The 22828-nt window shown below is 51.7% G+C and overlaps 7 protein-coding genes across 7 annotated transcripts; 3 read left to right on the top strand and 4 right to left on the bottom strand.

Moving 5' to 3' along the window:
* Positions 1–146: 146 nt before the first annotated feature.
* On the bottom strand, positions 147–2358 carry BO97DRAFT_467618 (uncharacterized protein; the record flags this gene model as incomplete). Its single annotated transcript, XM_025699669.1, has 7 exons — positions 147–406; positions 487–662; positions 844–1102; positions 1148–1349; positions 1449–1515; positions 1576–1996; positions 2280–2358. 7 exons carry the CDS (start codon positions 2356–2358, stop codon positions 351–353), a joined length of 1260 nt encoding a protein of 419 aa, XP_025555375.1. The 3' UTR covers positions 147–350.
* A 694-nt stretch (positions 2359–3052) lies between these two features.
* Positions 3053–5320, bottom strand: rfeD (putative transcription factor RfeD). Its single transcript, XM_025690028.1, has 6 exons — positions 5118–5320; positions 4725–4893; positions 4514–4665; positions 4030–4425; positions 3328–3959; positions 3053–3223 (listed from the first exon to the last, which is right to left on the bottom strand). Exons 1-6 carry the CDS (start codon positions 5238–5240, stop codon positions 3205–3207), a joined length of 1491 nt encoding a protein of 496 aa, XP_025555376.1. The 5' UTR covers positions 5241–5320; the 3' UTR covers positions 3053–3204.
* A 5374-nt stretch (positions 5321–10694) lies between these two features.
* BO97DRAFT_402680 (uncharacterized protein) lies at positions 10695–10944 on the bottom strand. Its single transcript, XM_025694563.1, has one exon. It carries the CDS (start codon positions 10925–10927, stop codon positions 10700–10702), a length of 228 nt encoding a protein of 75 aa, XP_025555377.1. The 5' UTR covers positions 10928–10944; the 3' UTR covers positions 10695–10699.
* Positions 10800–12491, top strand: BO97DRAFT_455740 (FAD-dependent oxidoreductase; the record flags this gene model as incomplete). Its single annotated transcript, XM_025699143.1, has 3 exons — positions 10800–11666; positions 11752–11958; positions 12057–12491. Exons 1-3 carry the CDS (start codon positions 10983–10985, stop codon positions 12489–12491), a joined length of 1326 nt encoding a protein of 441 aa, XP_025555378.1. The 5' UTR covers positions 10800–10982.
* A 911-nt stretch (positions 12492–13402) lies between these two features.
* On the bottom strand, positions 13403–15754 carry BO97DRAFT_382496 (uncharacterized protein; the record flags this gene model as incomplete). Its single annotated transcript, XM_025693304.1, has 6 exons — positions 13403–13449; positions 13509–13697; positions 13748–13957; positions 14012–14334; positions 14408–15187; positions 15246–15754. The coding sequence occupies 6 exons, from the start codon at positions 15752–15754 to the stop codon at positions 13403–13405; spliced, it is 2058 nt and encodes a 685-aa protein (XP_025555379.1).
* Positions 15755–16703: 949 nt separating this feature from the next.
* On the top strand, positions 16704–18836 carry BO97DRAFT_360904 (inorganic phosphate transporter; the record flags this gene model as incomplete). Its single annotated transcript, XM_025692383.1, has 7 exons — positions 16704–16775; positions 16841–16951; positions 16998–17341; positions 17392–18299; positions 18350–18372; positions 18455–18624; positions 18677–18836. Coding segments are annotated over 7 exons (1788 nt in total), but the record flags the coding sequence as incomplete, so codon positions are not given.
* Positions 18837–20416: 1580 nt separating this feature from the next.
* BO97DRAFT_410638 (uncharacterized protein) lies at positions 20417–21006 on the top strand (the record flags this gene model as incomplete). The annotated part of the gene is made up of 3 exons (XM_025696140.1): positions 20417–20550; positions 20680–20690; positions 20732–21006. The coding sequence occupies 3 exons, from the start codon at positions 20417–20419 to the stop codon at positions 21004–21006; spliced, it is 420 nt and encodes a 139-aa protein (XP_025555381.1).
* Positions 21007–22828: the final 1822 nt, after the last annotated feature.

Raw genomic sequence — 22828 nt, forward strand, 5'->3', positions numbered from 1 at the left:
GAGAGGAAACCACCATCCACGTTGCTTTTTCGATGCCAACCTAGTACTACGAGAACAACCTTTCGTGGAGAAAAGAGCCCGGTTGTGAGAGTTATCTCGTCCGGCTCCGGGACTGGTAGAGCTGAGCTCTTTCATAATCTTGTTGGGAGCCATCATCGTTCGGATCGATTCCAGTTCGCAGAGAGTTCTCGGCAGAACGCCAAATATCTTGTTTTTCTCCTGTTGCCAGAACTGCTCGGGTCTCGAGAATCAAAACCATCGATAAACGATGTAACATAGTAAGGATAAAGCTCGAGATAAACAAACATGAAAAACTGTAACGGATATCTAAAAGACCGGGGCTCTCAAGTCTAAGGTGGAATAGTTTTTGCTCGGTAGATGCTGCCTTTCATAAGATCTTGAATCTCTAGAAGAAAATGTATTCGTCAACAACTTCTCTTTGAACTCCACTCGCATCGGATGAGACTGCATGCGTTGTACTCATACCCGCTTCTTGCTTGACAGTCTCCAACCACAAGGGATGATAGTCCGCATAGGTCTGATCCCAAAGGTCATCACCACCGTATGAGAATTGGCGGGCCTTTTGCTGAAGCATTTCATCTGACGGGAAGACCCCGACCGCAGTTTGACTGCGGATATAAGCGACCAGCGCTCCACGGAGACTCGTGTAGCGGTTAAAGGCATTCGGAACGCCGTCTTCAATCGAAGTTGGAAAACGACACAGCGTGTCTTCCTGTCCTAGACTCCCTCGCCGAGTAACACTACCGAAAATTTCCAGGAATCCATGGTGCGGCGTTTGTGGCCCAGCAGGTAGGGTGGCGTGGCATGGCATTCTCGACCAACTGCTGCACGTCGGTCTCAAATCCCCAGTTTCCCCTCCACTCCGCCATGTCAGCCCCATTCTTGAAGTGCGCCACTACATGGTCCACGCGCTCCTTCCAAGACGTAAAGGCCGCGTCGCAAAGTCCACAGCGGGAGACAATGTGTGGCGTGCGGGACGCTCGCCATCCGTCCATGAGGCCGGAATGATACTCGGCGTATTGCGAAAGTTTAAGATGCTGCCGCAGGTAGTCTTTGCGGGAGCACGCCCGTTTTGCGACGCCTCGGGTTTGGCAGGCCGGGTAATCGTGTCAATCCAGAAGATGACCGTCATCCGGGTTTGCGGTCCGACAGAACACGCAGGTCGGAACGCCCTCAAGGGACGTGATACCACCGTCAGGGGCGCAAATCAATACGTCCACAGGAAGGTGCAAGGTCTTTTCATGTCGCTCCCAGTCATATTTGGTGCTAAATGAATCCGTGCAGAACGTGCACTGGTAGCAGCGTTGTTCTATTCTCTGGCGTTCGGTCTAGCGATCTGTGGAGCATGGCGGCTTTTGGCGAGGGAGGCGGCGGCGGCTGCGAGCGGAAGGTCGTCGGCCTGTCATTGAGGTAGGCGGCCGTTGTACGGGCTGATGATGCATGTGCTGGCCGAACGAAAGCTCAGAGCCCCATGAGTGGCTACAATTGATCGTGCTGATCGAGGGTGCCGCAGCCACAAACGAGTCGCTTCAACTATGGCTTGACCACGCATACTGCGATGCCGATGAGGCGGTGTGCTTATCATTGTCACCCGGGTCTCGTATAGTTCGCAGTGCTCGCATGATGTCCGAGGTTGTGGCTGCCTCACTTCCGGGTGGGGAGTTTTTCCATCTTTCCAGAGGAGATTGCAGAGAGGGATCGACCGTAGCTGTCAATTTTCTGGCTGCCGGCGGCGCAATGCCTACGAGGTTGCGTCGTCGTGCGTTGCTAAACCAGTCCGATATCTGGGCGCGACTCAGCCCCGTCTGTTGCTGGAATGTGTCTTTCTCCTCTTTCGTGGGGTAAGGGTAAGTCCGATGGCATTGGAGCCATGACCGCAACACTTTCACTGCCTCGTTCGACAATCGCTGATGATTTCTCTTTGCATACGTGCCACATTCAGAAGATGTCGTATCGGCCACCGCCCCAGGAGCGTCTGCGGAGGGAAGAATTTGGGATCTCGACAGAGAACGTGCTTCTTCTTGTACACTTTGAGAGACAAGTCAACATTGCCGAAAAGCGCCCAGCACGAGCACGGTGAAGCCACTGAATCAAGACCAAGCAAGTTGAGCACCTTGCAATAGGCTCTTCTGCAGACCAAGCTACGGCGTGAAAGCGCGGGTTGTGAGTCCTTATTCCATCGTAAGGTCTATCCAATGCGTCATTGTCAACGCTTAATAGCGGATCCAATAAGCCTGAAGGCCCATCCGACAAGGGACCGGGGATGCGCGGATCAAGAGGGGGTAGGTCTAGAACCTCATCACAGTATTTGGGAGGACCAGCGAAATCCTCCGCCATCTGAGGTATGGAGTGTATGTAGATAGCTGGTGGAATTCCAGCTTGGGAGAGTCTGGTTGTAGGGCTCCCGCGCCCTGTGTACTCACATGTGGGGGTAGCCCTACTGAATGATGTGTGAATCGGGAAGACAGACATCCGGTCACATGAGAGAACGAGAAGGCCAAAATTGATGGAACTCGTGGTTGCTGTAGCGAACAGATGTCGATGGTGACAATCTTGTAGCTAGAGCTAGTAGTAGTCTGATCGATCCATCGACCGTAGAGACGCAGAGACGTACTCGTAGTAGGTTTCCTGAACGGGAAGTTGCCCCCAACCCGGTCACGGGCGGCACGCTACAATAAAAACACGTGACTTGTTCGATTGCCGGTTCTTCTGAGGGCTGGCGAGTCCAGCCACAACAGCGCTCCGCGAATTTGCAAGTTCAGGTCTTTGCAGAGGTGGCTGGAGATGCTGGGAAAAGTAAAGAACGCACACTCCATCACAATCGGAGAAGACGGTCACGGTGGGCCCAACCGAGTGTATATCATTGTCCAAATATATCATCAAAATTGTATGCAGGCAGAAAAACACCAAGAGATATAGAGAAAAACGGATAACATGGTATGGAATGAAACATCACGAAATTCCACCATGGTGTATATAGATCGCCCAGCGTACATGTACTATACCAATCCTCAGAGAATAAAAGTCCAGCTTTTCGTGAAGAATTCCTAGAAAACAGTGGTATGGTGAGCACCACTGGTTCGAGTCATCGCTTGGCTGATCCAAGTTTTCAACAGTCCAAGCGTGCAGTTCGTATAGTCATTGGAGCGACCGCATACAGGGTCGCTCAGGGTGCCTTGATGGTCATGTCATTGTACCGTATCTTGAGTTTCCGAAAACCCTCAAAGCCATTAATCGTAACATCCGTAAAACATAAAAGTGGTCAAACCGCGCAATTCACGCGCCGACTGACGTAATAGGCCTCACCTAAAATCAAGTTGGAAGGCCTTCCATTTGCCGCCCACTGTCCGACAGCGAGGACAGCCACGCGGATTTGGGTAGCTGGTCGGCCCGTGCGACATGGCGCTTCCTGGACTGGAGGTCACATTCCTAAAGGATGCGGGGGGACTACTGATGAACATTCCGACGCATTCCCGACAAACCCCACAGATGCACTCCGTACAGGCATAGCATTCATTCAGCGCCCAGGCTCGCTTGCAGCTGGCACAATAGATCTGGATTTCTTTGCTGCGGAAAGTGGCCGGGGTCGGATTGGAGAACCGATGGTGTTGACGTTGCGACGCGGACATGGACGGGAACATATTCAACACTGGGCTGGAATCCGAATTGACCGACGGGGCGAGATGGCTGGAGAAGGAATGGTTCTTGCCGGAGATTGACGATGTCGAGTCAATGGACGACTCGATAGACGGGAACGGTTCCAAGTCACTGTCACGACTGCGATCGAACGGAGGTGGAGTGAGTGCCTTGTGCAAAGGCGACGCAAATGGGTGTGGGAAGGGGCGGTAGGATGCCGGTGGTAATGAGGAACGGCTGTTGCCCGTAGGGGCCGAGGTGATATTCGAGATCAGGGGAGGCATCGTCGGTGAGCGACCGACCTACCAACGGTTAGAAACGCAAACTGAAAGAGCCAAGTCGACTCACATCAGACTGGTGTTCATCATCTACCTCGGTGGCGGAAGTAGCGGCTTCGATGAGATCTTCCCAACGCTTGCCCTGCGCCCAGGCTGCGGTTTGGGGCTCTGCGGAGAGAGCCTTGCGATCGCCAAGACTAGGACGCCGTCCGAATTCTTTGGATTTGGTTCGCTCGTGCTTCGGCTTGCGAGCTCCCGAGATAGACGACTTGCGCGATCGAGGCAGCTTGTCCCTGCGCTGAATAGGGGGCAATGTCGAAGAGCGACCGGGCGGGGAATGGGTCAGAATGGAAGGCAGAAGCTCTCGAGGGCGAGGGTCCCGAGGGTGAGACGAAGGGAATGGAGGCAATGACTCCTGTTTGAAATGTTCCCGCAGAGAAGGCAGTTCGACGGAGCGAATCCGGTCCCGGTCATTGTCGGAATGAGTTTCCTGAGACAGACCAGTCAATGTCTGATTCCTGCAGCCCCCCGCACTTCTCCCTGCTTAAATCCACCAGCGAGCAGTCTGTATAGCATACCATGTCTGTGTCCCAGTCGGATGCTAAGCGGTTGTGGTGCAATTGAGCCAGCGCAACGGCAGCGGTGGCCGCGGCCGGATGGGCCTCATCGACACCCCGCGGGGTTGCGGGGGAACCAGCATCGGCAACGTAGATGTCTCGATCGACCAGATCTATATCGCCATCAGCTGCAAAGTTCGCTCTCCGGTCTACTTGGAAAATATCAACCAACCATTGCGTCGTCGAGAGGGAGCCGGTTTGGGGGGAGACAGGTGAGCACGCTGGTCTGGTGGGGTAGTGACCATCAGGATAAAGCTCTCCTCGGTAGCCGGGAGCTTCGGAATGTAATGGTTGGGGTGAGCACGGCGAATGTGCTCCTGCATGGAGCGATAGCGTTTTTCCTGCCAGTACAAAACCAACCGATTAGATGCGATCCTCTTGAAGCATGTACACATGTTTCTTCAGTCATCGTAGCTCGTCCCTTCAACGCAGTTGCCCCCCCATTTTTGCATGGCGCTTGCTGCCCACTGCATCAGAGAAAAGTGGGGCCCCGATCGAGATGAACCGAGAGAGCGAGGTAACGAAGCCACCAAGGGTACAAAGAATTTGGGAACGGAAAACTCACTCCAAGGCATCGCTTGCGACAATTGGAGCCATCATTATTCTTCAAGGGACAGACCACTTCGTTGTTGGCGTCGGTGACGGAGAACGAACTGGTCAAAGACGATCGGGGCGGCATGGTCTGCATGGATCCGTTCGGGCGGCGGCGGGGGGTGTGGGTTGGTCGGAGGGTCGAGCACCAGCAGCACACAAGCAAGCAAACAGGTTAGGCAGGCAGGCTAGATGATATTCAGGGCAAGGTCAATTCAATCTGGCAGATCTCCGTATGGCGACATAGGTTGTTCGCGATCAAAGAAACACCAGCAGTTGATCGAGTCTAATGAATAGGCGAGGCAAAATGGATGATGGAAGAAAGAGAACAACGGGAGGAGGGCGGCAAACGAAGGAGAAAAAGAATAGTGAGTTATTGCAACGGTATGAGTAATGGGTAATGCAGGCACCCTGCTTTAGAGCTACTACTACCCCTTTGCCTAGCTTCTGTCCCAAGACCAGTAGCAGCAGCAATAGTAGTAATTCAGTAGCCTGGGTAATCGGAGAATGATGACAGAAAATAAAAGCAATCAATCTTTCGAAAAAGAAGAAGGAGGAGGAGGAGAAGAAGCAAAGAGATATCGGGACCGGTTCCAAGAAAGGGAGGGAGCGAGAGTAGTAATACTTAGTAGTAGGTAGAGCTGGTAGCATTGAAAGCAAGTACAAGCTGGGGTGGTTTGGAGGGGAAAGTCAAGGGAGCTTCACCTCGTCCACTAAGCCGAGAACAGGCTAGTGCCACACAATCTGGACAATTGACAGGCAGAGGATTGGGGGAGAGCAATTACCCACTAAGCAAAAGGAGAAAGAGATCAAAAAGAGTAAAGGAAAAAAAAATGAAATGAAAAAGGAAAAGAAAAAAAGAAAAAAAGGAAAAAAAAAAAAGAAAGAAAGAGGAAATGAAGAAGGAAAGGCGAAAAGTGGGAACGGAAGGCATTGGGTATTGAAGGTGTACAGTCAGTAATCATACGTACAGTAAGTAAAGTAACCAGCCAGCAGTGAAAGCTAAAATGAAAGGGCGAAACAGCTGGCGAATGCTGGCGAATGCTGGCAAATGCTGGCAATTCGGGCAATGCTGGTATCCCCGACCGCGTGGCTCACAGAGTGCTTGTGTTCGCCGAGATGGTGGTGGTCCAGGATTAATGAATAATCCAGAAAACCACAAAGCCGGCGATAAGTGGAACAAAGAAGGTTCCCTTCGGCGGATTTTATCGTCGAGCCCTCAATAAAGGTGGGATAAGCGTCTCACAGGTGATAGAAGTCGGTGGCACGATAAGCATTCAACTTCCGGTCTCCGTGGGAGGCAAGAAGAGGACTAGGATTGGGGAGAGAAGAGGTTTAAAAAATGACGAGAGTCATATATCAGTTATAGTGGTGAATTCTAGTAATAAAACCCAGGGAAGAAGAAAAGAGAGAGAGAGAGAGAGGAAGGAGAGATAATCAATTATCGATAGGAAGCTGGTCGATGTTGAAGTGGGAACTAGAAGATAAAAGCTCGCTATCGGCTAGTACAATACAGTCAATAGCTCTCACGGATAAGCAGGAGCTCCCTCATGGCTGGTTATTAGCCTTACTCCCTCATACTACGGTAGCAGCTCGGCGGCATAACTTTTCCAAGCTTACTGGATTCCCTGAATTCTCACCCGAGCAATTCCCATTATCCTATGATGAGGCATTATCCTCCTAGTTGTGCCGGTGGTACAGCATGTGCCAGTGATCCTGGTATTACGATTTCCTCCCCGTCCGAGACGAGACTAGCTGGTGGAAGTCCGAGGGTATCTGGTGCCGATAGCGCCTATCGATAAGTGATTGGAGTCGTAGCTAAGCTAAATGTGGGACAGCGCGATATCCGCACGCACGACGTGGATAGACGGGGAGAGGAGAATTCGGTTTGATCGCGGAAATTACCAGTTTGGTGGGTTTTGTTGTGAACGACGAAGCTGGACATCTGATCCAAATTTTCTGCCTTCTCTTATTTTTCCTTTATGTTTTCCCTAGGGGGAGGCAAACGAAGGGAGCGGTTGTTCGCCGAAGTCTCTCGCTCGAGTCCCGGTCGAGTCCTTTTTTTGCTTGATAGTTAATGCGTGGTGACACTTACACTTTTTGATAGCTCAGCCTGGTTAGTGGGGGAACAGTCAGACTGAGTCTTACGTGACCATACCGGAGGTCGAGGATGAGCGGCAGGAACCCCTCTGAATGGCTTCCTCCGTTCCGATTCTGCCCACGTCGAAGCATTGGCAGTTTGGCACAAGACATATAATTCATATACTATCAGCAACGACAGCTACGCTACACATCTCTCGTGATCCGCGCCATTCAACCTTTTACAGTTTGCAGCGGATAGTTTTATGGGGGCTCTTGTCATTGTCCAGCTGGTCTAAAATTTCCACCACCCATCATCGGTCGACGGCCCGGATCATTGGAATGGCCCTAGTGGTAATTACAATACCGTACAATAATGAATGACCAGCAATTCGGGAATGCCGGTGGGGACCCCTCCATTCTTGGGGTTTGCGACAGCTGCTAGCTGGGGGCTGGACTCCCTCGCCGGAATGACTGGCAAATCTGGATCCGTTGACGAATAATCTTATCGAGGCCTTCGACCACGGGTAAATCCCCGGGTCAAGATGTGGTCGAGATGTGGTCGTGGTTGTTGAGTACTAGGTAGATACTGTACATGTACAGTACTAGATACTCCTTGACTCCCGTCCGAGGACTGTACTTTAGAGTGTAGTCTACTGGGAAGCCTGGAGCTAGTAAAATAAGGAAATAAGGAAAGCACCGCGTGGTTGGGGGAAGGTCAAGGATCAAATGGTGAACCGATAGGCTAAAAAAGGCCATGTGCTGCAACCTACTTTTACCCCTCCTCACAGTGATCAGTAAAGCACACACCTACTGAGTATCTTCCCCTCTCTTTCACTCCCCCTCCCCTCCAGGCTGCTGCTGCTCCTCCCCCTCCCTTCCCTTCCACTCTTCCTTAACCTCCTAAAACCAGCTTCTCTCCTACCCGCTTCCCCCCTCCCCCCTCCCCCCAGCAGCTCCCAAGGGTAAGGTGAGCTTCCCATGCACCTCAACCCAGAAGCTCACCCAGCTCCGAGCTTTCTTTGGTAGTTGCCTAGGACCAAACAGGCTAAGACACTGAAGTAGGTAGTGGCAAACCCAGTTTACCTCGACGCCACTCCAGTTCCTTATTCCCGTCTCAGTGGGGCTCTCGAAACGGTACCTTAGCCCAGAAGAACACAAGAAGGAAGAAAATTTCGTCTTCTCGAAATAAATGGCCACTTGCTGATCCATTGGATGCAGGGGGACCAAAGTGCTCCCCCCTCCTTCTCCCTCTGGCCACTCTCTGGCCATGGGGTGGTGTGAGTCGTTCTACATGTCCTCCCTCGGAAAAACAATTCAGATCACCATCCAGGGAAGGGGGGTGGAAGGGGTCACTTGGAGATCCGTCCTAGATGCGTAGGTCGCACTAAGACCCGATCTATACTACTGAACTACGGTCAAAGGGACAAGTTCAACGGCCGAGAAAAATAGCGGTGCCTCGGAATCACACTATCGCAATCCGCCCGGTGAAAGTGGAGGAGGAGGTTGGATGCCCAATTCGCCCTTTAAGCGAAAGAATGGGTTTTGCCGTGTATTCCCGTGTTTTGAGTAGCTTGAGGGTGCGACGGAGCTACGGTGCTACTGCTACTGCTATTGCTACTGGGTACAGTTGGGATAGTACCTAGTACTTATATTGTTTCGTTCTGGCACACAGAGACAAAGAGACAGACTTTGCTCCATTTGATCACTGGATAATCCCCGGGTGTTGGTGGTCGGTCTTGCCTTAGTCCGATCACAGCTCGACACCTAGCACAGTTGAACCCCGCGGCTAATCGGCTCTGATATCGAGGAGATGAGGAGATAATGAGGAGAAGGGGGGAGCTTGCTTAGCTTTGACAGAGCAGGTCTCTTGTGGTCCTCCGCTGCTCAACCATGCTCACATGCTATAAATACAACGCTCCCAGCAAACGTCAAAATTTCCTCACCGACACCAACTCCAACCTTGAAAATCCAGAGTTTCACATTGGACGTGCGGAGGAACAGGCTATTATTGGAAAGACAGTGCGATTGTCAGCCCGCACAAAAAAAGCATCGGGTGAGGGGCGCACTGATCGCCGCTAAATGAGAGCATTACCGAGCTTTGGCGGGTGGATAAGGTGGAATTGGATTGGAAAGGCAGCTGGTTTGCATGGTCGTCGGATGAGGTTCTACTGGATCTCCCAATCCCTTGCATGAAACGTAGCGAATGCGATTCTATGATTTCTGGAGTTGTGTGCAGGACGATTCTCCTCGCAGGGATGCCATGCATTGTTACCACCACCAGCCAGCAGCAAGCAAGCAAGCAAGTACTGTACAGTGTTCACTGGACTGTACTTCCAGCGGAGCAACCTGCATATGCGGTGGCGCAGAAAATTCCACGGTGCTGACCTTCTTGAAATGGCAGACAGGCACTGCAGGCACTGCAGGCAGGCCGGCCGGGCAGCCTGAGCTGGTCAGTTGCCTCTCGAGGCAAGGTGCAGCTGGGAAAAGCAGCCTGATTGGCGGGGCAATTTGATGGAGGAAACCAGCTGGTATCCAATCAGTGCGCCAGACTTTGGGGACTTTAAGAGACTTTTTATCCACTGGCAAGCAGAACTGACTCGGGCGATAAGAATGTGCTTTCTCCACTCGGTCTCGGCTAGCTGCGAGGCCCGTATTGCCGTATTGGCACTCTTGCTTACCCGTACAACCACTTCACTCTCATCAAATTTCAGCGTTGCCAAGACACACTTCCCTTCTTAGCGGTCACGAGGAGTAACGAAAGGATTCCAAGGGATTCACCCATGGGCTTAGCGGCAGTCTTGGCCATGGGGACTGTCAATCCGGGGTAGTGACTACACTGAATGAAGTCGGAATGCGCAGTCAGCCTTTATACAAACCAGACTGTAGACGCTTATTCCCTGTTTCGGTTGTCGGCAATGCGCCCAGTTGTTACACCACAGAGGTCGGGGTTTAAGTACATACAGTCGATGACCAACAACAGCAATGAGGGGTCCCTTACAAGTTACATATCGGCACGTTCTTGCCAGAGAAAAGGGCCGAACAAGAACCCCCAAGCATGATGATTCTGGTACTTTGTGACACCGTCTCGATGACGTCGATATCCGATGTGCCCTGATGTCCCCGGCTCACGACCACGCTGCAGGGCTGCATAACGTCAAGTGTCAACGGCTTTTTCAAACAACGCGTATCCGACAGGTCCCTGCTCCAGCACGTTCAACGAAACGTGTAGTAAATCACGCCGTGAGGCTCGCATGTTGGAGACATAGCACAAGCACCGAAAAGGCAACCCCTGTCGGATGCGGAAATCCCCCGGAAACGTCGGCTACATCCCGTCCATGGGTGAGGCAGCGCGTGCGGTCATCATGTCCACGAGATCTATGCCTGCGGTGATAGGACCGGTCGTCCTATCTCTGTGGCCGACGTTCTTGACTGGTATAGTGGCTCCTGCTATATTCCCCCTCATCAGAGCATCGGCTACGCAGCGTAGGTGCCGCCTAACCTTGTCCGAAGCTCCACGGGGATCATCCGATGGGGCTCGAGTGCCCAGAATTCTGGAACCGACCCTCGCTGGGCCAGATCCGACCTCCACGCTTCGTCCACGATGACATAGTTAAGGGGAGGGAGTCGTAGGCAGTTTGACCTCGTAAATAAAAGGGCCGTTCGTAGTGGTGACACCATCAAACCAGCCATCAAACCAACCATCCTACTATATAACAGCAACAACATCTCACCACCAATCACCCTACTGCACGACCCCATGGCCTCACCCAAGAAAGACTTCCACGTCGCCATCATCGGCGGCGGCATCGCGGGCGTAACGCTCGCCATCGCCCTGCACCACCGCAACATCTCCGTGACCATCTACGAGCAAGCGCACGCGTTCTCCGAAGTAGGCGCGGGCGTCTCATTCAGCCCCAACGCAGTGCAAGCGATGAATTACTGCCACGACGGGATCTACAGCGCATTCGAGAAAGTCTGCACGCGCAACCTGTGGTCAAGCAAGCAGAAGGTGTGGTTCGACTACCTGGACGGCTACAACAAGGGGCCGAACGAGGCCCACGGCGACCGCCGGCAGGACATCGAGTTCACCATCACCAACAGCCTGGGTCAGAATGGAGTGCACCGCGCGCACTTCCTGGACGAGCTGATCAAGCTGGTGCCCAAGGAGATCTGCCGGTTCCACCGCCGGCTGGAGGACGTCCAGGAGCGCATCCGCGACGGCAAGCTGATCCTGAAGTTCGCCGACGGGTCCGAGGAAGAGGCCGACGTGGTGATCGGCTGCGACGGTATCAAATCGCAGGTGCGCCAGATCATCCTGGGCGCTGACCACCCGGCCGCGAAGCCCTCGTATACGCATAAGTACGCCTACCGCGGCCTGGTGCCGATGGAGAAGGCCGTCGCGGCCATCGGCGAGGAGCTGGCCTCCAACTCGTGCATGCATGTACGTCTCTCCCTCCCAGTCTTCCTTAACCACCCCCTCCACCCCCATCCCTCTCTCCCAAATATCCTAACACGTTACCTACCAGATGGGCCCAGGAGGCCACATGCTCACCTTTCCCGTCAACGGCGGCAAAACGCTAAACATCGTCGCCTTCCACACCAACCCAGACGACTGGGCCGACTACCCGCGGCTGACGCGCGAAAGCACGCGCGAGGAAGCCCTGCGCGATTTCGAAGGCTACGGACCGAACGTGATCAATCTGTTGAAGCTGACCGAGTCCGACCTCAGCGTGGTACGTTTTGCCCCCATCCCCTCTTATCCCTCAATTCTTCACCCAGCCACACGCTACTCAAACACAACAACCCCAATAAACTAACCAACAAACAAAAGTGGGCAATCTTCGACCTAAACGACCACCCAGTCCCAACCTACCACAAAGGCCGCGTAGCGATCTCGGGCGACGCGGCGCACGCCACCTCCCCGCACCACGGCGCGGGTGCGGGCTTCTGCATCGAGGACACGGCGGTGCTGGCCAGCTTGCTGCAGGACGAGCGCGTGCAATCCCACCGTGATCTCGAGGCGGTGCTGGCGGCGTTTGACGCCAGTCGGCGCGAGCGGTCGCAGTGGTTGGTGCGGAGCTCGCGGTTTATCGGGGATTGCTATGAGTGGCGGGCAGAGGGGGTGGGGAGGGATTTCGGGAAGATCGAGGAGGAGATCGTGCGCCGGAATGCGGTGATTGCTGATTTGGATATTCCGCGGATGGTGGAGGAGGCGAGGCAGGAGTTGGGGAGGAGGTTGGGGGGTGGGGAGAGGGCTTCGCTTTGAGGTAAGGTTTGGATGGGTGGGTGGTTAAGTTATGATGCTGGTGTATAGGGAGTGTCCGGCAGTGTACATACTTGATCCTTATCTTGTGTTTCAGCGAGTTAGACTTGGTTTGTTCACTCATGTATGCTTGACTGTTGTTGTTGATATCTTGTTGTATAATGACATCATATTTGGATTCGACAGTGGCGATTGCTCTACTAGAGATAGCCATAGAGGTGATGTCTTAAGTTTGATAGTCTTGACTAGAACATACTACAATATATGGCAATATGGCTCCATTTGTTCTTCGTGCTATTGTTCATGCTTCTTGGGGCATTCAAGTCACATTGAAGGTTCGAATTCTATGCAGACTCGACTATTCACTGGAAAGTATATATATTTGACACTCTCTGAGGTCGTGGTATACAATTATACAGCAACAGTAAAAAGTTAGCCTTCCAGAGTAACAGTCTGAACTTGCAGCTGAGTCCTCATTCCAAGCTATTCTCGGACTCAGACCTTACAGACTGCCGGTGCAGTCATTGAACCTCTTTTGCACATGGAGATTCTCCTCATCTCCATTGGCTACCCCGCATTCAACTGCCGGACACTAGCCGATCTTTGTCCCATTTGCCCTGTTTGTCCTGTTTGCCAGTCATCGGAAGCGGTCAACTGCGGCAGGAAAGAACGCTTCCGATGGAGTGGGGGAGTTCCCCCTCACCAACTTGCCAACTTCCGAAAGCTTGTTTCTCTCCAAGTCCCGAATTTCAAAGGGTGAGACTCTGAATATGGGGTTCGCTTCACGAAGTGGAGAAAATCGCCCGGTGAACAGTATGCTGTTTCGCTTGTCTATGACTTCATTCAGTATGGCTGCTACTTGCTCGCCGTTTCAAGATGGTGGTTTGCTGATCCTTCAGGAACAGTCGGCTGGTTCAATCGCCCTCGGCGTTCTTGAGCACCCGGAGGAATGAGGTACAGTCTGCATAACTGTCAGCACGCAACTTCTCCAGATTAACGGATCCAACTCTGAAAGCACACCTTTATCCTCGTAAAATTCCAGCTCAAGATATTTGGTCCGTTGGTCCGATCCTCGCGTTGTGAAGGTCGAGTGCCTCGATTCCTGCGAGAGGACACTGGTGCCGCTGTCCATCGAGCTGCGGCGCGACGCCCCCTGGAATGCGAATTTGATATGCTTGGACTTGGCATGTGGCGCCCCCAGGTCGCTCACTAGAATGTGTCAGCTTGGCTGCGACAATCTCATTGGACTGTAAACGTACTCGGAACGTCCGTGAACCTCGCTCGCCGAGAAGTCCCCGGGAATGAAGCAAAGTACAACAGCGAAAGACCTTGCGTGATTGGGTCCTCAAGTATACGAATGGTTTCTGCCGAGTTGGCGTGGCAGTCGGTCGCGTTGACGGATATCTTTCTCACATCCACGCTAAGAACCACTTTTCTTCGCAGGAGGATCTCTTGGAAGCATTCGAAATCTGCATACGGTTAGTCGTTCTGCGAGAAAGACTTCTGAAAGAGATCTGCCATACCGCTTGAGTCGTGGCATCGGTAAATCGGTGAAATGTGGTATCTGGCCACTGTTTGATGGTCTTCAATCTTGGTCTTGTGTGAGCCTTGAAACCAGAGTCCGTGCTGGGCGGCAGGGACTCGTTGGCTGGGGACATAAGGGAGCATCGAGCTCTTGACCGTAGATGATCCGCGGATGATCGTTTGAGTGACCTTGACTCCCCCTTGAATATCGATCGCTTCGATGGCTTCGGGTTCGTTCGTTTGCATGTTGAAGCATGCCACGACATTGCACAACAGAGGGCGGAAGAGTACCCGGCTCGAGACATTCGGGTCGGGAAACTCCCTGTAACGACAAGACGGTCAGTTTCAGAGACCTTGAGTCGAAGACGGAAGAAGGCCATGAGTGGGGTACGTACAGATGCACTGGATGGCTCGTCAATGCAAGCTTTCTATCTGGTATCGGCAATGAGATCACGGATTGGGGAGAGCCAATCGTCGAATCAGATTCCACGGATCTCTGACGAGAAATAGGCATCACTGGTGTGCGAACATCGGGAGATGGTGATATGCTTGGACTAGTTCTCTGGAGCGGCAGTCCGGGCGAGTGAATCGGCTTCAGATCGTAGGCGTCGGTCTTGAAAGCGTGAACGAGCTGGAAGTCGAGCCATTGTCGGAATTGCTCCCACTCCTCGGCCGTCTCGTTGATCGAATGGTGTGCCTTGACTGAAGCTTCGTTCTTGGGAGCGAGTTCACGATTAGGCACCAAATCATGTCCATACCCGACCATACCCAGCGCATCACGCACATCGTCGCTTACTTGGTGAAGGAAGCGCACCATAGCTGCAACATTTGGTTTCTGGCTGCTATCATCATCGACCGCATATGTGAGCCCGCCAGGTGAATGCCCCACAGCCAGCTCATGTGCTTCATAAGTGTCAAGTCTTCGAGTGAGATTGCTCAGTCGCTCAGATATCTCACGGATGCGATCCAAAACCTTTTGATATCTCTGACTGTCCACCTGGCTTAGTATATCGTCGTTCTCTGGTATCGCACTTAGCACATGCTCCGATTCGAGAAGAGCTCGCTTCAATCGGCTTGCGCGGTGACTTGGATGATGAGCATCAAAGGGGTCTGTCTCAACCGGGTTTTCGAGCATACATCGCCTTAGAAGTAAGGAAATTTGCGAGGTCATTGTTCTTCCAACTGTTAGCGTCTTTCGTCATATAACACGCTCCACCGGTAGGACAAGCATACTTGATTGACCTCAGCATCTCGATATTTTCCAACTGATTGTGCTCGGTTGCCTTCATGAAGCCCAACGTTGCATCGCGTGTCTCCTGGCTCGACTTCAACGTTGCAATCTTGAGGCAACGCTCAAGCTTTCGTCGGAGCCTCTCCGCCTCATCCCTCTCCAGAGGCCATGTAGCCTTCTCAAACAAAGTGGATGCTTTCGTGCCGAAACTGTTACAACGACCGCCGGATGTGGTCTCATTCTGTGCCAGCTGTCGATGCTTGTGTACAAATTCCGCGCATTCGTCGATTGTCTGGTTGTAGAAGAGTCCTAGGTCGCGTTCTCCCTTGATGGTCGATCGCTTTGTCTGTTGGATCTGCTCCAACAAATCTTTGATGGCCCCGAATTCTTGACGAAACGAATTGAAGTCGGCAGCAGCACTCCCTGGACCTTCCTTGACATTTTTGTAGATGGTCCAGGCAGTAGTTAGAGTTGTCATGACATCCCCCAGACCAATCTGCGGGAAGCTCATCGCTGCCGCCTGTTGAATGGGATAAATATGCTTAGAAATGGACGTGTGTAGATACCGCAGGCATGAGATGGTCTTGGACAGCAGAAGAAAAGGAAGAAAATGGGGGGTAAGCAGATATGGGACTGCAGGGGCGTGGCAGCAGCCCGGCCGCTAGCATGTCAGAAGGACTTCCAGCTCAAATGCAACGAGGCTGAGTTGACATGACAAGCACAAGACATGCTAGAATGGAAGATTCATCACTTCTATCTAGTCATGCCATGCCCCAGAGTCGCCTGGCTTACAGGCGCGCTGCATGAGTGGTTTCCTGAGGATGAGTGCGCCCTGCAAACTGCCCCGACTGGAGGTCGAATTAATTTCCGTTCCAAGAGCTCTGAATCTTGGCAACCTGACCACATGGTCATTCCCGGGAGCTTCATTGTGGATGTCTTCATCGGGCGAGCTTTCGTGGTGGCGGTGCACGAGCCTTTTAGCACCGGCCTAGTTTCTCTCTTACACCAATCGAGAAGCCCTAGTCAGGAACGTGCGGAGAAGAGACGTTCTAGTCAAACATGGCATGCAGAGAAATCGTCCTTTTTAGCAAACTCAACACGATCTGGATGCTTTCTGCCACACTCCCCCGGGATTGCACTTCCTTCCGTCGGCTTTCGTGTGCGTCCGGATACGAGCGGCACCTGTGACATGAAGCAGAAGGAACTTGAGTGTTCAACCCAGGCGGCTACAGTCTTCCTGTCAGCCTTGCGGCCTCGCAGTCATGTCCTTCATATAACTTCAGGAGATGGCCTGCTAGACTTCGGCCTTTGAGTGAAAAGTTCGTCTCTACGGTTTGAAGGAGGTCGTTTTAATCCGGCCTTCCAGTCTTAGTGGAACTTGGAAGGTGATAGCCATCTGGGGCACGAAATCGAGATCGAGCCAATCAAACTCGCCGGTAGTACTAGTGTGATCGATCAACATGGGCCTTCTGCCCCAAGTCAAATTGTACCTGAACCCGTGGGAAACCTATGACGACTTCCAACATCATGCGGTAGGTTACATTTCATAGTTGGTCGCAACTAAACTGACTTGATTCTTCTGTTGACCTGCTCCTAGCCAGCTCAAAGACGCAATTTCATTATCAGCCGGTTAGAGAATGCCAGACGAAGAGAATGGCTTTGGATAGTCGTCGTGGCCGGAACCGGTTTTTTCGCAGATGCCTATTGTGTAGGTTTGTTCTAACTCGGATCTGAGGCCGTCGCTGATTTTGTAGATCTTCTCTGTCAACATGGTCGTTCCGATGCTCAGTGCGGTCTACTGGAACGACATAAAGCTTCGGTCCGATATTCTGCACAACTACAGTGTGGCCCTAGCCATTGCGACCTTGGGAGGTGCACTGGTGGGCCAAATTCTTTTCGGTGTTGCAGCTGACATCTGGGGCCGCCGTAAGATGTACGGATGGGAGCTCATCATCCTCATCTTTAGCACTCTGGGTATGTCGATGGCGTCGTCTGGGAAAGACTCCATGTCTATGATCGGAGTTCTGCTGTTCTGGAGGTTCTTCATGGGGGTTGGGGTTGGGGCTGACTATCCATTATCAGCGGTGATCTGCTCAGAGTACGGTTCATCGTTCTTCGTGTAACTGGCCGAAGCTGATCAACTTGCAGGCTTGCCCCTACACGCATAAGAGGTCGCATGCTGGCGGTTGTGTTCCTCTGTCAGTCATTGGGTGAAGCGGCCGCCGCTGTGGTTACGCTTATCGTCGTAGCTGGCTTCCAAAGCAACTTATCTGATTTCCCGAATGATCCGAACAGCCTGGAATGTACGGGCTCCTGTGTTCGAGATATGGACAAAATGTGGAGATATATTGTCGGGCTTGGGGCAGTGCCCGCTTTCGTTGCCATCTGGTTCCGGATGACGATCATCGAGTCTCCGCGGTTTACTGCGGATGTGATGAACAACAGCCTTCAGGCAGCCGCCGATGTTTCTCAATTCTATCGCTCGACAGAGCTACCGGCCACATCAATGTCAAGCCTAGAACGAGATTCTATCTCCCTAACACAGACCCATACACGCGAAGACGGCACTATCTCACCGGTCATATCCCGCGATTCGGGCTCTATAACCAGTGAGAACGTTGCCCACTCTCGTGCCAACCTGTGGAAGGACTTCAAGCTTTTCCTCAAACAAGGTCACAACCTTCGCACTCTGGTTGCCACGTCTTTGTGCTGGTTCTGTCTCGATTTGCCCTTCTACGGCTTGGGCTTGATGAATGCGGAGATTATCAACACCATCTGGTACGGCAAGAACATTCAGCCAGCAGGCAAATACCAGTATCTCCTTCGGGTCTCGTACCAGAGCATTGTGGTCGTCTCGTCTGGTGCTATTGTCGGCAGCATCATCGCCGTAATGACAGTTGATCGAATCGGCAGGCGAAATCTGCAGCTCCTGGGGTTCTGCTGGCTTTTCATTCTTAATGTGATCATCGGTGCAGCCTTCCGTTACCTGAGCGAGCATGGGGACTCATCGGCTCTTGTCGTACTCTACGTGCTGACGCAGATATTTTTCAACTTTGGTAAATTGTATGCATGAATTTTTACAGACCCCCTGCTAACGATTAATCAGGACCGAATACTACCACGTATATTGTATGTCGCTCTCTATATGCTGATCATCTGGCTTACGTCTAGACTGAGTAAGTTTACAAGTAGTGTTGCTGACATTCTACAGGTCCCCGCCGAGGTCTTCCCAACCCGGTTCCGCGGCACCTGCCATGGTATTTCTGCCGCCTCAGGGAAATTGGGCTCAATCCTCGCACAATGCTTCTTGGGTTATGTGGATTTCGGAAACGGTGCAAATTGGCACAATGTGCCAGATTGGCTGGGTTACGCTCTTCTCTGGTATGTCATCTCCCTTTCTCCGATGAACAGGGGCGTTCTAACAAGCGTCAAGTCTCTCTTTCTTCATGCTCATGGGCCTCATTACTACACTGTGGATTCCAGATACTCGGGACTCACAAGGTAACAACAAGTCTCTGGAGCAGATTGCCGCGGAGATGGAGGCCAAGCATAACTTTGGCTGTGATATTGAAACGAATGATCTTCATGTCCAGGTTGGTAATGATTCATGAGTCTCGGGTTTTGTCTATGGCTTTCAATCTGCAATCATAGTTTTTGTAATATAGGGTCCTAATCGTGCTCATCTACCCTGGCACGGCAAGCCTTCTTTGGAATAATGCTAAATAATTGGATGATTTGAGTTTTATTCCCTCATAAGCACGAGTAGCGTCCTTGTCCGATATTCACAATCTATCACTCAAGCAGCCTTATTCTGATTCACTGCATTCTATCATATTCATATTACCTCTGTGCTTATTGTTCTGCACTGCTGACAGGTGAATTATTCCATCGTCATTATAAATTGTTGGTTGTCAATTACCTCCAAGTAACTCTGTCACCTTCTCTTGATCCTTCTCCACTATTTCAGCTCCTCTTCCACCTCCCACAAACCACCTTCCTCAACCTCATCCTTCATCAACTCTCTACCTCTTCCTCCACCACTACCGCCGCCACCAACTACCTTTCTTTCTTCACCAATATCTCCATCTTCCTTCCTATCCTCCCCCCATCCAAGATCTTGATCCTTTCATCCCTCTTCTTCTTTCACCATCTTTCTACCCATAGATCCATAGTCATGTCTCCTGGCCATACTATACTATATGCTCATCTTCAGGTACAAGCTATCAACTCGAGCCATCTCGCTACGTCGTTTTAGAAGAAGATATTCGATGCCGTTGACGAACAAGTCTCAGGAATCCCTCTCGAGCATTGGGAGGTCGACATGTTAGCAGCGGATGATCAGACAGCTGCCAGCCTTACTACCTCATGAGAAGATCATACAGCCCAGAGCCGAGAGAGGAGTAACCACAGGAGCACAATCTTCCTATCCGGTGAAGACATCGGTACTACTGCGGACTGCTGTCCCTCTCCGACCGTGCAGACGATGGGCCCACGACATGGGTGAAAGGAATGATCGAGAGCGTTGAAAGTGTTCGCAACTAGCAACACGAGATTGTTATTCGGGAACACCGCCGAAGCGGAGGACGATCTACCTCCAGTGGTCATATGCTCCTGTCCTGAACTGGCCCCTCCTCCCGATGACCTCAAGATAAGGCTGTGAATGCTTGCCATCCGTCTAGAATGACACTGAGGAATTTGAACCACGCACTCTCGACCGAGGTATTTTGAAATTGTGAGGGCGAAATGCAACTTAGATACCGACCCGCAGCTGGACAATCCACCCTCTGGAAAGCGCAAGGGCAATGATACCAGTAGCACTGCGTTTGCGGAAAGTACCTGTGGTCGTCTGATGGTAAGTCTAGTAGCCTTCCCACTCACAGGCTTCCAATCGTACTGGTGCTTTTCAGCTCTGTCATGGATTTAAATTCAATATACCTGACAGGATCGTGGAGAAGCTGCATATCCTCCGTTCTTCTATTGCTTCCGGCATCACGATGCAAATAGACGAATGGGGTGAGAATTGTCTTTCAAACCATTGAACACAGTCCGGATAACCATGCGCGAGAGGAGATAATGCTTGTGAGTAATTATCCTTGAGTCAAATGATATGGTTCTAAGATGTCTCATATCTCAGAATGGGTGGGAATGCGAATAGTATGCAGAGAGGCGCATAATGGCGGCATACTCGGCAAGCTTTGGACAAAAATTGCAAGCCCAGCACTCGTCTCTACTTCGACGACACTCGCACCGCATCTTCCACGCTAAGATACAATCTCAACACCAACACTCGGTCCGGCTTCGAAACCGGTGCGCCTGTTCAGGTCTGGACTGTGGCTCCCGTCCCTATCTCCCTTGCTATCACGCATGACATCTGGTGCCAGAGGACAACTCTCATTTGTCGTTGTTCATAAGACTGGAATTTTCAACCCGCTACAGGTTTGTCACGGGTACGTACTGCAACAGACAGTACACTCTATGACATTGCCAGAGGCCATTGAGATGGTCTGCTCTTGCGAAGAAAAACCAGTCAAGCCTGATGAAGAGATTACCAACGGCACGAAATCGCGGGAGGGGCAACTCAATGAGATGATTGCCAAGCAGAACGAACTCCTTGAGGTTATTACCGACTGGTTGAAGCAATTGCAAATAAGTGAGAAATCGCAGCCAGCAAATCGGCCGTACTCAATGAGCTCCAGCTGCTGCGTCGAACACTACCGCGCACGTCATTGCATACAAATGCAGCAGCATCTTAATGGGACATAGCGCGGAGATTCGCGCAAGTTTTCTTGTTGGGTATTGGGAGGCTGGAATAACGTTATAGATTTATCCCTCTGAGATAAGCTGCTTGCCCTTGCTCTGAGACTGATATGTTACAGTGACGCAACTCTTCCGTGGATCTGTACTTGTTCCATATTGAAGCGCCGCGATAATATGGAGAATGCGGCCAAGTACACTCTCTCTAGCATGACTTGCCGCTGTTAGGTTTTCGCGTACATTGAGCCCAGCTTGTCGCAACACTATCTGCGAGGCTGCGATTTTGAACTTTCCTGCTGCCCTGCACGTGGGTGTTTTGCGTGGCTCCTCTTCCAGAGCCTAAGTACCACCTCATCTAGCTACGGGCTCCGATGCGTACTCTGTTACACTGCATCAAAGACCCCCCTAGAGGGCGCGTTCGGGCGTTTCGTGAGTAGCAGAATGCAGCTCGTTGGAAGCTCAACCGATGACTGTGGTTCACCAAAAAAGACACCGAAGGGCAAAAAAAAAACCATCAAGATGGATTTTAACGGGCAGCGTGGAAACCATGGACCATTCTAGCTGAGATGTGGCATGTGGTGCTAGTCGCCTGGTCACCATATAAAACACAGCTCCCAGATGCATGGGTATATTTTGTTGCCAAGTATTTGCCAATTGATGAAGTTAGCAAATACGAAGCAATATTTACTAGGAAGGGCTCGTTTGGTTGTATCGAGTGGCATACGGCCAAATCTTACCCCTAAAGAAGGTATACTGCTGTGTCAAGGAGGTTAAGGCAAGCAAGCGAGCACTGATGTATTCTTATGACTTCGACGTGCGCGGGGATATCAGGAAAGAACGGGGACCATCAAACCCGACTATACATAGCGTTCGAGATAACGTCATCTACTTTCCCTGTTGTGCAGGTTACTATGTCCTGGGCGGAAGCGCGGCCATGGCCAGGTTTTCTATCGAGCGCCGCGACGATGATGAACTGGTTTTGTCGCCGCCAAAGTTGCCAATATTCGCCATGCCGGCGCCTGCAACCACGCCTTACGCGCGCCATTCTTTGTTCTAGGCTGACATTATATGCAGGGTTGCCCTTCGGGGCTAACCTGATACTAATTTCTTGATTTTAGTAGAAAACCCAGGTACGCACATTGTTGGAATGAAATGTACCTCTTTCTTCAAAGCTATTATGCCTGCAGCGTGGATGATTATTATCAGCCACTATTTCTATCCTATCTTTGTGAGGTCCACGGCACAAATTGTGTTTGGAAGCACCCGTGCGGAATCATCTCGTTAGCTCTGCCATTACTCTGCAGCCGCGATTCCTCCTGCAGATTCATCTGATATACCTTCGATGGATGCTCCTCGTCAAGGAGAGGAGAAACAAGCAGCTGCAGGGAATCGCGATTCATGGGACTATCAGACACGGGGTATTAAAGTACCTGCTTCAAAGGGAATTTAACCGCTAGAAGATCAAATCGATATTTCGAAAGGCTACGCCCTCTGGTTCCTTGGAACCTTGAGAACCCTGGTGTTACAGCCTCCGGATAAACCACGCTCACCTGTTGTGGTTCGCATTTATGATTCGAAGTCGCGGACAGAGACAATCAGGTCATACATGGTAAAGATGGTGACGCTGATTTTGGAGTCATTACAATTAGCCAACACTAACTTTCAAAAAGGCAAGGCACAACTACTGGAAGTAGAAAGCAGAAGAAGCATAACCAGGTGCAACTGGGGGCGCGGAATGGTTCCTAAAGACCTCACTCCGGAGTGGCAGTGTATCGGGAGTGGCTGTCAGAGTGATTTAATACTGATGGCCTAATGATCTGTCAGTAGATAC

This window comes from Aspergillus homomorphus (assembly GCF_003184865.1).
Source record: "Aspergillus homomorphus CBS 101889 unplaced genomic scaffold BO97scaffold_3, whole genome shotgun sequence".
Taxonomy (NCBI): Eukaryota; Fungi; Ascomycota; class Eurotiomycetes; order Eurotiales; family Aspergillaceae; genus Aspergillus; species Aspergillus homomorphus.

Bases quoted from the DNA above. Each gene is read 5' to 3' on its own strand.
- rfeD (XM_025690028.1), bottom strand. From the start codon at position 5,240: ATGCAGACCATGCCGCCCCGATCGTCTTTGACCAGTTCGTTCTCCGTC. The intron at 4,894-5,117 runs GTGAGTTTTCCG...TTGTACTGGCAG, and splicing joins GTCGCAAGCGATGCCTTGGA to GAAAAACGCTATCGCTCCAT. The intron at 3,960-4,029 runs GTAGATGATGAA...AACCGTTGGTAG, and splicing joins CCGCTACTTCCGCCACCGAG to GTCGGTCGCTCACCGACGAT.
- BO97DRAFT_402680 (XM_025694563.1), bottom strand. From the start codon at position 10,927: ATGGTTGGTTTGATGGCTGGTTTGATGGTGTCACCACTACGAACGGCC.